Source organism: Orcinus orca, chromosome 15, assembly GCF_937001465.1.
Source record: "Orcinus orca chromosome 15, mOrcOrc1.1, whole genome shotgun sequence".
In the NCBI taxonomy this organism is placed as follows: Eukaryota; Metazoa; Chordata; class Mammalia; order Artiodactyla; family Delphinidae; genus Orcinus; species Orcinus orca.
Genome location: NC_064573.1, coordinates 12754976 through 12769056, shown reverse-complemented (window position 1 = coordinate 12769056; position 14081 = coordinate 12754976). Strand labels below are relative to the sequence as shown.

The 14081-nt window shown below is 39.2% G+C and overlaps 1 protein-coding gene across 3 annotated transcripts in view; it reads left to right on the top strand.

The window, feature by feature from the left end:
- The window catches only part of PHLPP1 (PH domain and leucine rich repeat protein phosphatase 1), a 212719-nt gene that overhangs the window by 93736 nt on the left and 104902 nt on the right, over window positions 1-14081 (top strand). For all 3 annotated transcript variants that reach the window (XM_033425001.2, XM_033425002.2, XM_004268066.4), the window contains exon 2: window positions 12936-13132. In XM_033425001.2, the coding sequence (XP_033280892.1) occupies window positions 12936-13132 (197 nt within the window). The remainder of the gene's footprint in view (window positions 1-12935; window positions 13133-14081) is intronic.

Genomic DNA, 14081 nt, shown 5'->3' with positions numbered 1-14081 from the left:
TCTCAGATTTAAGATTTAGTGATTCCTGAGGTCTCTAAAACCTCATGATATATAGTAATTTGCAGTTTTTCTGGGGCACAAATTTGAATCGAGCCTACCCTGAGGCCTGCTGCCCAGCCTCGTCATTTCAGTGAAGTTCAGCTGTTTCTCCTCACAAATGGTGTTTTATGCTTTAATGCTTGTGCCTTATGCCATTATTCTTTGTGGAGAACTACCACAGAAATAAGGCAGCTGGGAAAGCAGGTGATGAAAATTCTGAAGTCTACCGAAGGGAGGGTTTTTAGCCAGAAAATAGAAGGTGTAGGTAATTTAAGAATGTCAAATGTGGTAGAAGTTTAACAAATGTATGGACCTGAACAAGTCTACCATTCATTATAATGGAAATGACAACAAAAAAGTGAGTGAAACTGTTTCGGTGATTGTTGTAGCCAAGGAAAAAAATGCTCATCAGATGAGAAAGAAATCTCAAGAGAATGTTGAAAAGGCTCTTAAGGTATGGTCTGGTCATGCACAGGAAAGATGAGACTGCCATTTCTGGGAAGTAACAGATGGTGAAGACATTGAACTGACAGGTGCAGGTTGATTTGATAAAGTCTTTCAAATGTGTATTTTTGCCAAATATGAAGTTAATGAGGGGAGGCCACACCAGCTAGCCATATAGTGCTCTGGAACTGAGCTGAAGAAGCTCATAAAGCAGGGAAAGGTTGTAGTCTCTGGAATGCAAAATTGTAATGAAACCCACATTTGAAGAAAATACCTTCTCTAAATATATGTCCCATGAAGAGACATGAGCATCGGATATTCAGATAACTAAGGGATAATTTTGATGATGGAGTTTAAATATGCCTAGGCAATGAATCTAGTTCCCTGCGAGGACAGGAGGTGCGGGGAGGAAGGAGGGAGGAGGGGAGTGTAAAAGGCAGCACCGGCTTTCTAGTTCATTCCCAGCTGCCTCCCTCGTCTTTTCCCCAAATTGATTCACCTGCTTCTTTGGTCAGTGTTAATCAAACGCAGATGATCCACCAGGTCAAAAAGGCATTGTTAACCTGATACTGTAACTCAGTGAGTCTCAAATTGTGGTCCTCAGACCTGCAACATCAGCAAAATCTCAGGCCTCCACCCAGAATTACTGAGTCAGAAACTCTGGGTGGTGGAGCCTTGCAGTCTGTTTATAGCAAGGCCTTCCTGGTGGTTTTGGTGCATGCTAAAGTCTGAGGCCCCCCGTTGTAGCTTGTCTTCATGCAGCATTTCCTTTCAGCATTTTAATTTAATTTAATGTCGTTTAAGTTATCGTTTAATTTAATATCGTTGCACACAATGTATAGTCATAGTAATTATCTTTATTTGATTTTTCAGAGTTTTAAAATTTATGGATAATTTTACTGGTTTGTATTAGAGTTTGCTTTGGTGGATTTTTTAAAAATTACTTTGGCCCTGTATTTACATAATCTGTACGAGTGTGAAGGGGTAGCGCACATTTTCCAGGCACTATTTTTATGAATATTATAGGGGGAATTATAAGCTCTGGTGGTATTCAAGAACTTAGAGATTAGAGAAAGGTTCAGGGCATGACATTTCTCAGGGATAAGGGTCTACACTAATTTGGGAGGCAAAAATAAACCTTATCAGATTGAGTAGCTGTCAGTAAGAAGCAAGATTTACTGGGCAGTTGACTTTGTATATTTTGATCTGATGCGTAAATTAACCATCTCCCAAATATATTTAGCAGCTGGTTGTCATTTCCATCAGCTAAAAGCAACTAGTCTTAAATCTGTTTCAAAGCTCCTGCCAGCACACCTTGCTGAGCTTGCTTCGACTTTCAGCTCTGAGACAAAATTCCCAGCTGCCAGTTCAACGCTCAGGTCTCTGGACCTTTGTTATGGGGTCGTCTAAATCCTTCTGCCAGCTCTTGAAATGAACCTGGGCAAATAATTTAATTCAGTCTTTCTGACACTTCAGGTAGTCAAGAAGGATTTAAAGATTTATATGCAGTAAGAAACATGCTTTATAGTTTTATCAATCTAAGCTCTAAAGGTAGAGAAGGTGAGGTGAGAGTTGAGTGTTCTCACTCCTGACCATTTTCAGCTCCAGGGACATGGTAAATTCTTCCACTATGTCTTATGTACTGATCAGACTTTCTTACTTTTTGGTGCTGTATTATCATGAATACTTTCATTCTTTCAAGTTGTTGACATTGTGATTGCTTAACGTGCTGTTCTTATTATTGTTTTTATTATTTTGGATTACACTAGACCCTCACTAGGTTATCCAAAGTCCTGTAAATATTTTTGTAGATTATTTTAGGGAAATGTAGGTTATTAATGTTTCACTATGTTCAGGTAAATAGAACTAAGTGAAACCAACACAGTAAAGTTATATTAGTTATTGCCTCAAAACTCAGTGGCTTCAAACAGCACACATTTATTGTCTCATGATTTCTCTGAGTCTGGAGTGACTTAGCTGGGTAGTTCTGGCTAGAGATTATCACAAAGTTTGCAGCCAAGATGTCCTAGGGGCACAGTTCTCTTGACAGGGACTGGAGGATCTAGGGGCTTGACAGGGACTGGAGGATCTTTCCAGTATGGCTTGCTCACCTGGCTTCTGAAGAGGCCTCAGTTTCCTTTCGGCTGTTGGCAGGAAGTTTCAGTTCCTCACCTGTTGGCCTTTTCATAGAGTCCCTAGGGTGTCCGCATGGCAGCTGGCTTCCTCAGAGGGAGTGATCCTAGAGGGGGTAAGGTGGAAGCTATTTGCCTTTTATGACCTGGTTTCAGAAGTTACAGCAGCCATTGAGTCTGCTACATTCTATTTGTTAGAAGCTAGTCGCTAAGTACAGTCCACAAGCAAAGGGAATGGGATTGAGCTCCACCTTTGAAGGGAAGAATTAGAAAAAATTTGTGGACATATTTTCAAACTACCACAGATAGACACTAGGATATATTTGGCAAAGACATGTAATTGGCAACAACCAAATTTGTACTTATTTCTGTGTTGTTCAGTGGTCTTCTAGTTAAAGCAGGTGTTTCTGCTACTATATATGTTCCCGAAACTTCTCATGTTCTCCAAAGTTGAAAATTAAAAATAAAAATGTTTATGGGAAAATAGAGTTGGAGAGTGGCAGGACTCTTAAGTCCAAGCTTCTTTATAACCAAAATACTAACAAAAATAATAATGGATACCTCAGGGGATAACCTGGGCAGCCTAGGCAGGTAACTTGTTGTGTCTGAAAGCTACAGACACAATATTAGGGAATATTAAAAATGCACAATTACATAAGAGTAGAAATGTTGGCTTGTGGACATTGAGACTGCATTTACCATGGGCTTTTTTCCTTTGTTTTTGAAAGTTATAATTCCACTCCCAATATTCTGGCTCCCCGTGCCTAGAGTAAATCCTTATGGACCAATACTATGCATATCATACTGACTTCATTCCCCTATTTATGATCATAAATGAATTAATTAGTATTAATGAAACATATTGTAGCAGAATGGACTGTAGTTAGTTTTCTTTAAATAAATACTTCTCTTCTAATCATGTTTATTCATTTATTTAATAAAATTCCCTTATGAAAGATAAAACATGAGTAGACTTAATTTCAGAAGCTCCTGGTCAAAATTCTAAGTTAGTAAGATCCAAAGAAGTGATGTTTTATTATATTCTTCACTCCTCCTCAAAGCTGAAATTCTCTCATCTTGAGGAATAACATTTAAGTTTAGTCTTTTTTTTTTTTAACATCTTTCTTGGACTATAATTGCTTTACAATGTTGTGTTAGTTTCTGCTGTATAACAAAGTGAATCAGCTATACGTATACATATATCCCCATATCCCCTCCCTCTTGCGTCTCCCTCCCACCAAGTTCAGGCTTTAAACTACAGAAGAGAAGAGAAGGAGAAGAGAGAAGAAAAAGAAAAGAAACGAGCAAAAACCCAAACTCTTATTTTTAAAAATGGAGGGGTTTTTCTGATCATCACAACGATCTCTGTTCTTTGATCCAGACTGCTGTTTATATATATAGGGCTTGTTAAAATACAGATTACTGGGCTTCATCCTCAGAGATGCCAATTCTGTACTTCTAGGGTGGGGCCTGAGAATTTGCATTTCTGATAAGTTTCCAAGTGATTCTGGTACTACTGGTCTTGGGACCATACTTTTAAAAACCACTCTGTCTGAAGCAACTGCTACAACAATCTGTCCTACTCCCACCTGAGTCAACAAAGGAGGTTATTTTAGAATTCTCAGGATTTTTCTGTCAGAGTAGGTCTATCCAGTTATCTTAGTTATATCCGTTAAGGTTGAAGTTCTAATATTTGTGACAGTGTAGAGAGATTAATGAACTATGCATTATTCTTTTTACATTTGTTTTTGAAAGGTAGTATAGTGACACCCAGCTTAACCAGAAGTGAATCGTTCAGAAGACTGAACTATTTAGATTAATACTTATAAATATGCAAGTCAAGAAGGCCCTCTGAGTGGAGGAAAAGACCACAAAGTTTAGACCTTTACTTTGAAAGAGGGTAGAGAGCTAACTTTAGGCCTATTGTTTTAGGATTGAATGTAAAGTAAGGCAGTAAATTAGAAGTTGCTCATATACTCATTACTGTCAATAATTGGAAAAGAAGAGTCAAAGAACTATGATAATACTGAAGTTTGGAGCTATTTTTGGACAAGAGTAGATAGCTCTTCTAGTCCACTGGTCCCACAGGGTTTCTGTGAATTTCTGAATACAGGAATATATTGAGAACCCACACTTTAAAGAAAATCTTTAATTATGTGAAACATACTTTTGTAATCTATAAAAGTGAACAGTATGTATGAGAAAGAATTAAATTTAAATATTTGGCACTTGGTTCCAGCCAAGATGGAGTAACAGCGACTGCATTTACTCTTTAACCTAAAAGAAGAAACAACTAAAAATCAGATGAAATATATGAAACAGCTTTCAGACATTGGGCATCAGGCAGCACAAGACACAAAATCCCACAACAGATGTGCTCCTTGAGAGAAAGGAAACAGATTAAAACAACCCTAAACCTGTATCATCTTACTGATGGTGGGAAAGAGTTCCAGGATTAAGTTGTAGGGAGGAGGAACCCAGGCAGAGCCTGGTATGCACAGTGAGTTCAGGAGACAGAGCTGGGAGTCCATTGAAGCTAAGCAGTTTGAGTGTACAGAGTAGAGTGCTGGAGAGAAAAGAGCTGCTCAGAGAGTCCTGGACATGTGCAAGGAGTCATCATTGAGCCTTCAGCTGAGTGCTGATCAGTCATTTATGTGAAGAAGAAACTATGTGAGGCTGGGGTTTAAAAACACTGAAAAGGAGCAGAGGGAATAAACCTTGAAGCTCACACAGGGCCAGGCAAAGTTCATGCTCCTACCAGCCAGACTGGAGAATCTTATAATTTAGAGGATGTCAGTTAGAGTATTGCTTGCTAATATTGGTATTATAAATCTAGACTTAAGGCTGCTCTGGTCTTATATGACAAATCCCAGAGAGCAAGCCTGGTAAGAACCAAACTGTTTTCAACTAACTTAATTGTGTCCCAGAACAAAACTCCATAATATTCATATAAATACAAAAATATCCAGCACTCAACAAGATAAAACTCCTAATGACTAGCATCCAAACAAAAATTACCAGGTGTGCAAAGAAGCAGGAAAATAAGACCCATAAGAGAAAATGATAAAATAAAACTGACACAGAAGTGATACAGATGATAGAATTAGTTGACAGGGACACTTAAGCAGCTATTATAATTGTTTCATATATTCATGAAGGTAAAAAAAGGCATATTAAGGAGTGACATGGAAGATATATACATATATGTGTATATGTATGTGTGTGTAAGTATGTACCCACATATAGCCAAATTGAACTTCTAGAGATGAGAAGTACACTGGATGGAATTAACAGTAGATTAAACACTGGAGAGAAACGATTAGTAACCTGAAACCACAACATACCAGAATTTGTGGAATGCAGCTAAAGCAGTACTTAGAAGGAAGTTTATAGCACTTAAATGCCTATATTAAGAAAAGAGAAAAGCCTCAAGTCAGTGACCTCAGTTTCCACATTAAGAAAATAGAAAAAATAAGCAAAAATTAATAAGAGAAACAATGATAAGAACAGATATAAATGAAACCATCAACAGAAAAACAGTAGAGAATGAAACCAAAACCTGGGTCTTTGAGTTGTTTAATAAAATTGGAGGAAGGGGGAAGGGTAAGCTGGGATGAAGTGAGAGAGTGGCATGGACATACATACACTACCAAATGTAAAATAGATAGCTAGTAGGAAGCAGCCGCATAGCACAGGGAGATCAGCTCGGTGCTTTGTGACCGCCTAGAGGGGTGGAATAGGGAGGGTGGGAGGGAAATGCAAGAGGGAGGAGATGGGGGATATATATGTATAGCTGATTCACTTTGTTATAAAGCAGAAACTAACACCATTGTGAAGCATTTATGCTCTAATAAAGGTGTTTTTTAAAAAAAAAGGATGGATGACTCGTAAAGATCAAATCTTGTATTCTTTGCTAACTATTGTTGGGAGGAAATATGGGGCAGTAAAAAGACAATGAATAATCTGATCCTCTAGTTTTGTATATTGGTCCTGTATAAACCAACTTGTGACATAGGACAAAGTAATTTAAACACTTTATTTAATATTCTTATCTTTAAAATAAAGACAAAAACTCCTCCCTCAGTTTTTTATGAGAAAAAAGATATAATAAATCCAAAGTTATAAAATATTATTATAATAAACATTTTTATGTGAAAAAAATAAATAAAAAATAAAATTGGTAATCTTCTAATCTAAACTGATCAAGAAAAGATAGAAGTTCATCTCCTAGAGTAATGGAAGTGCAAACAAAAATAAACAAATGGGACCTAATTAATCATAAAAGCTTTTGCACAGTGAAGGAAACCATAAACAAAACCAAAAGGCAACCTACAGAATGGGAGAAAATATTTGCAAACAATGTAGACTGAAAGGGATTAATTTCCAAAATATACACACAACTCATAGAACCCAATATCCAAAAAACCAAACAACCCAATTAAAAACTGGGCAGAAGATCTAAATAGACATTTCTCCAAAGAAGGCATACAGATGGCCAACAGACTTATGAAAAAATGCTCAACATTGATAATCGTTAGAGAAATGCAAATCAAGACTACAATGAGGTATCACCTCACTCTGGTCAAAAAGTCTACAAATAATAAATTCTGGAGAGAGTGTGGAGAAAAAGGAACCCTCCTGCACTCTTGGTGGGAATGTAAATTGGTAGAACCACTATGGAGAATAGTATGGAGGTTCTTTAAAAAACTAAAAATAGAGTTACCATATGATCCTGCAATCCCACTCCTGGGCATATATCCAGAGAAAACCATAATTCAAAAATGTATGTGCACCCCAGCGTTCATTGTGGCACTGTTTATAATAGCCGAGACATGGAAGCAACCTAAATGTCCATCAACAGATGAATGGCTAAAGAAGATGCGGTATATATATACAATGGAATATTACTCAGCCATAAAAAGAATGAAATAATGCCATTTGCAGCAACATGGATGGACCTAGAGATTATCATACTAAGTGAAGTAAGCCAGACAAAGACAAATATCATACAATATCGCTTATATGTGGAATTAAAAAAAAAGATACAAATGAACTTATTTACAAAACAGAAGAAAAAAAAAGAAGAGGTACGTTACCAGTATCAGGAATGAAAGAGGTGACATCACTACAGTTTTTTATTGATATTAAAAGGATAATAAGGAAATATTGTGAACAACTGTATGTCAACTATATGAAAACTTAAATGAAATGGACAAACTTTTAAAAAGTCAAACCACGAAGGCTTACTCAAGAATATCTAGATAATGGAATAGCATAGCCCTAACTCTAGTAAAGAAATTGAACTTATAGTTAAACACTCTCCCCCCCCCCCACAAAACAAAAAACAAACAAACAAAAACCAGAAAAAGCAAGACTCCAGATCCAGAAGTCTTCACTGGGGAATTCAACCAGATGTTTAAGGATGAAATGATACCAGTTTCATCCAAATTATTCCAGAAAAGTAGAGGAAAGAATTCTTCAGCTCAGTCTATGAAGCCAACATTACCCTCGCCCCTGACACCAAATCCAGAATGTGTTTAACCATTTAAAAATTTTTATTTATTTATTTTTGGCTGCGTTGGGTCTTTGTTGCTGCATGTGGGCTTTCTCTGGTTGCAGTGAGCGGGGGCTACTCTTTGTTGCAGTGTGCGGGCTTCTCATTGCGGTGGCTTCTCTTGTTGCAGAGCACAGGCTCTAGGTGTGCGGGCTTCAGTAGTTGCAGCATGCAGGCTCAGCAGTTGTGGCTCACGGGCTCTAGAGTGCAGGCTCAGTAGTTGTGGCGCACAGGCTTAGTTGCTCCGTGGCATGTGGGATCTTCCAGGACCAGGGATTGAACCCGTGTTTCCTGCATTGACAGGCAGATTCTTAACCACTGCACCACCAGGGAAGTCCCCCAGAATGTTTTTATATATATATATATATATTCTTTTTCAGGTTCTTTTCCATTATTGGTTGGAACTATTGAATATAGTTCCCTGTGCCAATTTGTTGTTCTTAATGGTGAAAAACTGAATGCTAGGGCTTCCCTGGTGGTGCAGTGGTTGAGAGTCTGCCTGCTGATGCAGCAGACGCGGGTTCGTGCCCCAGTCTGGGGGGATCCCATGTGCCGCGGAGCGGCTGGGCCCGTGGGCCGTGGCCACTGGGCCTGCGCGTCCGCAGCCTGTGCTCCGCAGCAGGAGAGGCCAAAACAGTGAGAGGCCCTTGTACCGCAAAAAAAAAAAAAAAAAAAAAAAAACGATTTCGAAAAACTGAGTGCTACTCCCCTAAGATTAGGAAAACGGAAAGGATGTCTGCTTTCACTAGTTCTGTTCATTATTGTATGGAAGGTTCTAGCTTGTGCAGCAAGGCAAGAAAAAGAAATAAAAGACACCCTGATTGCAGTGGAAGAAGTAAAGCTGTCATTCTTCACAGGAGAGGACTCATTTTACCTGATTTCAAGACTAATTATAAAGATTCAGTAATCAGGATACTGTGATATTGGTCGAAGACAGACAAATAGATGAGTGGGATGGGGAGAACCAAGAAATTGACCCACCCAACTATGGTCAATAGAATTTTGATACAGGTGCCAAAGCACTTCAGCGGGAATGGATAATCTTTTTTTTTTTAATAAAATTATTTATTTATTTATATTTTTTATTTTTGGCTGTGTTGGATCTTTGTTGCTGCCCACGGGCTTTCTCTAGTTGCGGCGAGCAGGGGCTACTCTTCATTGGGGTGTGCGGGCTACTCAGTGCAGTGGCTTCTCTCGTTGCAGAGCACGGGCTCTAGGCCACGCGGGCTTCAGTAGTTGCAGTACATGGGCTCCGTAGTTGTGGCTCACGGGCTCCAGAATGCAGGCTCAGTAGTTGTGGCTCACAGGCTTAGTTGCTTTGCGGCATGTGGGATCTTCCTGGACCAGGGCTCGAACCCATGTCCCCTGCATTGTCAGGCGGATTCTTAACCACTGTGCTATCAGGGAAGTCCCAATGGATAATCTTTTTAACAGAAAGTTATGGAATAATTTAGATAGCCACTTGTCAAAAAACAAAAATAAAAACCTCCTGAACCTCTACTTATTTCTTGCTGTGTACAAAAATTAACTTGAAATTAATTATTGGCCTAAATGTAAGAATTAAACCTATGAAACTTACAGCAGAAAACATAGGAGAAAATTACAGTGACCTTGAGTTTGTCAGAGAGTTCTTAAATACAACACAAAAAACACTAATTGTAAAAGCTAAATCAGATATCGGGACTTCATTAAAATCAAAACTTTTGCTTTCCCAAAGTACTGTCAAGAAAATGAAAAAGCAAGCCAGACTGGGAGAAAATATTTACCAGTTACACATTTGACAAAGGACTTGTATTCAGAATATGTGAGGAACTCAATCCAGTTAAAATTGGATACAAGATTTGAATTAGTCACCTCAGCAAAGAAGGTATGTGAATTGCAAATAAGCTCTTGAGAAGATGATCAGCATCATTAGGAGAATGCAAATTTAATCTATAATGAGGTACCATTACATGTGTACTAGAACAGCTAAAAGTGTTGACAAGGAGGTAGAGCAACTGGAACTCTCCTGCATTAGAGATGGACATGTCAAATAGTACAACCCAGCCATTCCAGTCCCACGTGTTTACCCAAGATAAATAAAAGGATATATCCACACAAGAATGTTTATACCAATGTTTTCAGTCAAGATAAGCAAAAAATGTGGAAACAGTCCAAATGTCTATCAGCAGATGAATGGTTAAACAAAATGTGATACATTCATGCAGTGGAATACTACTCAGCAATAAAAAGGAATGAACTCTTGGCACACTCAACAACACGGACAAAAAGTGACAAAAAAGGAGATCAGCAGTCGCCTGAGTGTGGGAGGCCCTAGGTGGGGGTGGGGGGTGGGGTGGGAGGGAGAGGGAGGGATCACAGTGGGCACGAGAAACTGTTAGCGATGATCAGTGTGCTCATTTTCCAGCTCATTTATAGGTTTACATATGTCAAATCTTATCAAATTGCCATGTGCCAAGTGAGTAAGAGAGGGAAAGCATGTTTTAAATCATTCTCTGTTGTGTTCAGGTTTCTCTCTCAGCTTGAAATACTTGCTTTTGCTGTCCATCTTTCGTCCCAGATCGTATAAGAAATGCCTTAAACCTGTAGGATATTTCTAAAGGAAAAGTTACAACAGTGGATCCAACTTTAATTTGGTGGGCATTGGTTCAGACTGGGATGTTTAGGGCAGGGACAGACTAATCTTACCATTAGGTTCCAGGACTGTTCAGGCCCCTTGGCAATTTTTCTAAAGAGGGACCAAAAAGCCAGTGTCTCTTGGTGTCTCCATACTTTTCTCGTATGTATCCCTTCTAGCCTTAGTCCTCCATCTGGCGATTTGCTCTGGGGCTTTCTCTAGGATTTTTGTGGAGTTGGAGAATTGAAGGTCTGTTGCTTATGTACCTCTGTTGTCTTTTCCTTCAGTCTCTAATTAAATCACAGATCTCTATAACTGTGACGGGTTAACAAGTGTCCTTGAAGCCACTCTCTGATGTGACTGAATAAAATGCCTGCTTCTTTGCATTCATTAGTGTGTGTTTGTGTGTAAGTATTTATATCAGATCCCTTGTTAAAGAATGTTAGTGTATTACAGTCATGGAAATTGGATTTTGTAAATGTGTTGTCCATTATTTTTAGCCTTGCACGTACCTTTCAGTTTTCTGAATCTCCTGTCCCACTTATTCTCTACAGGAAGAGAGACTATAATGTAGAGAGGAGCTCTTAGACTGGGAGCCTGGGCATCTCTCTCTGTGGGTGTAAATGAACTTGTGCAGAATGCGACAAGTGAATGACTGTGGTCTGATCCATCACTGGCAGACTTTGACAAGCCATATCTATATGGAAGTCTCCTGGGCTTTCTATCCCTTTGTGGGAGTGTTAGCATTTGGTAGACAAACATCTCAGTGGAGCTCTCCACTGAGGATGCTAGCTGTGTAGTTGTTTGCTGGGCCCAGGTTCAAAAAGGTGGACCACTTTTAGACTTCATTCTAGCCTAGCCCCAGCAAATTTATGCAGTGTACAGTATTTATTTCATAAAACATTTTGATATACTGGGAGAAAGAGGAAGTGAAATTCAAACCTGCTGGTTTTGTTCTTTGCAAACATCTCTGCCCAAAGTTGTGTATTGGGAGGCTTCAAACAGTTTTTGGACCTTCTTGAGATCTATTTTTGGTGCTGCTGGTCTTCCTTCTCCAGTAGCTATTAGACATCTACCAAAAGTACTTGGCATTTATGTTAGTTTTTTTTTTTTTTGCGGTACGCGGGCCTCTCACTGCTGTGGCCTCTCCCGTTGCGGAGCACAGGCTCCGGATGCGCAGGCTCAGTGGCCATGGCTCACGGGCCCAGCCGCTCCGTGGCACGTGGGATCATCCCAGACTGGGGCACGAACCCGTGCCCCCTGCATCGACAGGCGGACTCTCAACCACTGCGCCACCAGGGAAGCCCATTTCTTTTTTTTTTAAATAAATTTATTTTTTTTATTTATTTATTTTTGGCTATGTTGGGTCTTCATTGCTCTGCACCGGCTTTCTCTAGTTGTGGTGAGCGGGGTCTACTCTTCATTGCGGTGCGTGGGCTTCTCATTGCGGTGGCTTCTCCTGTTGCGGAGCACGGGCTCCAGGTGTGCGGGCTTCAGTAGTTGTGGCTCGTGGGCTCTAGAGTGCAGGCTCAGTAGTTGTGGCGCATGGGCTTAGTTGCTCCGTGGCATGTGGGATCTTCCCGGACCAGGGCTCGAACCTGTGTCCCCTGCATTGGCAGGCGGATTCTTAACCACCGTGCCACCAGGGAAGCCCAAGTCATTCATTTTTAATTGTCCCCTTAATAGTAAATGTACATTAAATATCTGTAGGAGGAAGAATATGAGTGGCTAATTCCATTAAAACTGATTAGTTTCATTAGATGCTAGATCTTGAATGTTATCTTTCTATATCAGTCTATAATATTTTCTTCTTAGTGTACTTAAATTAACTCTCATATTCATGAAAATCTTGAAGCCATTTCTGTTTTAAATGTAAGATTAAATTATGAAGGATATAGCAGAAGAAACTTAGGTTATAAGCTTTTTAAGGAAAAAACTCTTCTTCACCTATATTAAAAGGTACATGTGGAGCAGATTTGGTAGTTCTTATCATAATTGCATTACTGCAGGTTTCAGATTCTCTCAGTTATAAATTAGATTGTTTCCCTATAATTATTCTCTGTTGTCCAAGTAATTTATCTGGTATGCTGATGAGTAGCAAAAAAGCCCATTTCTTTAAGACTAAAATGTTTGCTTGTGTTTGTTGCAGGAAAACCTCACAGCACTGGTAGCTCTGAACGGATTCAGCTCTCAGGAATGTATAATGTCCGTAAAGGCAAAATGCAGTTGCCAGTGAACCGATGGACCAGACGCCAAGTTATCCTGTGTGGGACCTGCCTAATAGTATCATCTGTGAAAGACAGCTTGACCGGAAAGATGCATGTTCTGCCACTAATTGGTGGGAAGGTAAGTTTAAAACAAACCAAATACTAACAGATTTCCCAGTGTCATTAAGAAGCTTACTTTGAGTCATTGCTGTAATGTAGATTTTTTTTTTTTTTAAAGAATTTCAATTAAAAAAATCTATTTATGTATTTATTTATTTTGGCTGTGCTGGGTCTTAATTGCAGCATGCAGGATCTTCATTGCGGCACGTGGGATCTTTTAGTTGCGGCATGGGGGCTGTTAGTTGTGGCATGCATGCGGTATCTAGTTCCCTGACCAGGGATTGAACCCAGGCCCCCTGCATTGGGAGTGTGGAGTCTTACCCACTGGACCACCAGGGAAGTCCCAGGGGTAGATGGTTTTTGACTCATCATTCCTGTTGTGCCTCCACCAGTGGACATTTTTGGTTGGTGGAGTTTTGGAAAATAACAATGCCATTGGTTATGGCATAACAAAGCCCTGGTTATGTTCACTTCTTAGTACATGCACCTTAACTATGTGACTGAAAATAGAGCAACTAGAATTTCACTGTTATATTTCAGACTGTAGGTGATAAATTATTATTTATGAGAAGATGTCTTTTGATATTGTGAGTATGTATTTTATAGTATAGTACAGTGATCCCCAAGTCCATGACCTTAGGATCATTCAGGCGTGCTTATCAAAGGTTAGACTCTCTAGCAGGAATCTGTGATCCCGCTTTGCCTTACCTCTCTGTTTATTTGTGTTTAGTGACCAGTGGGGTTAGTACTTTTAGTTTATCACTATAGCTAGTCATGAATTTTGAACCTGAAATGCTACTCATTTCAGAGAAAACCTGTGATACAACTGATAGATATTTCCAACATACTGGCTGCTTTTCTTTGGGCATGTTAACTATTTTATTCCTATCATTTACAAAATATCAACAGAAAGAACAAGATTGCTTAGGAAGGTATTACATTCTTTTCTTTGCCAGATTTATTTATAA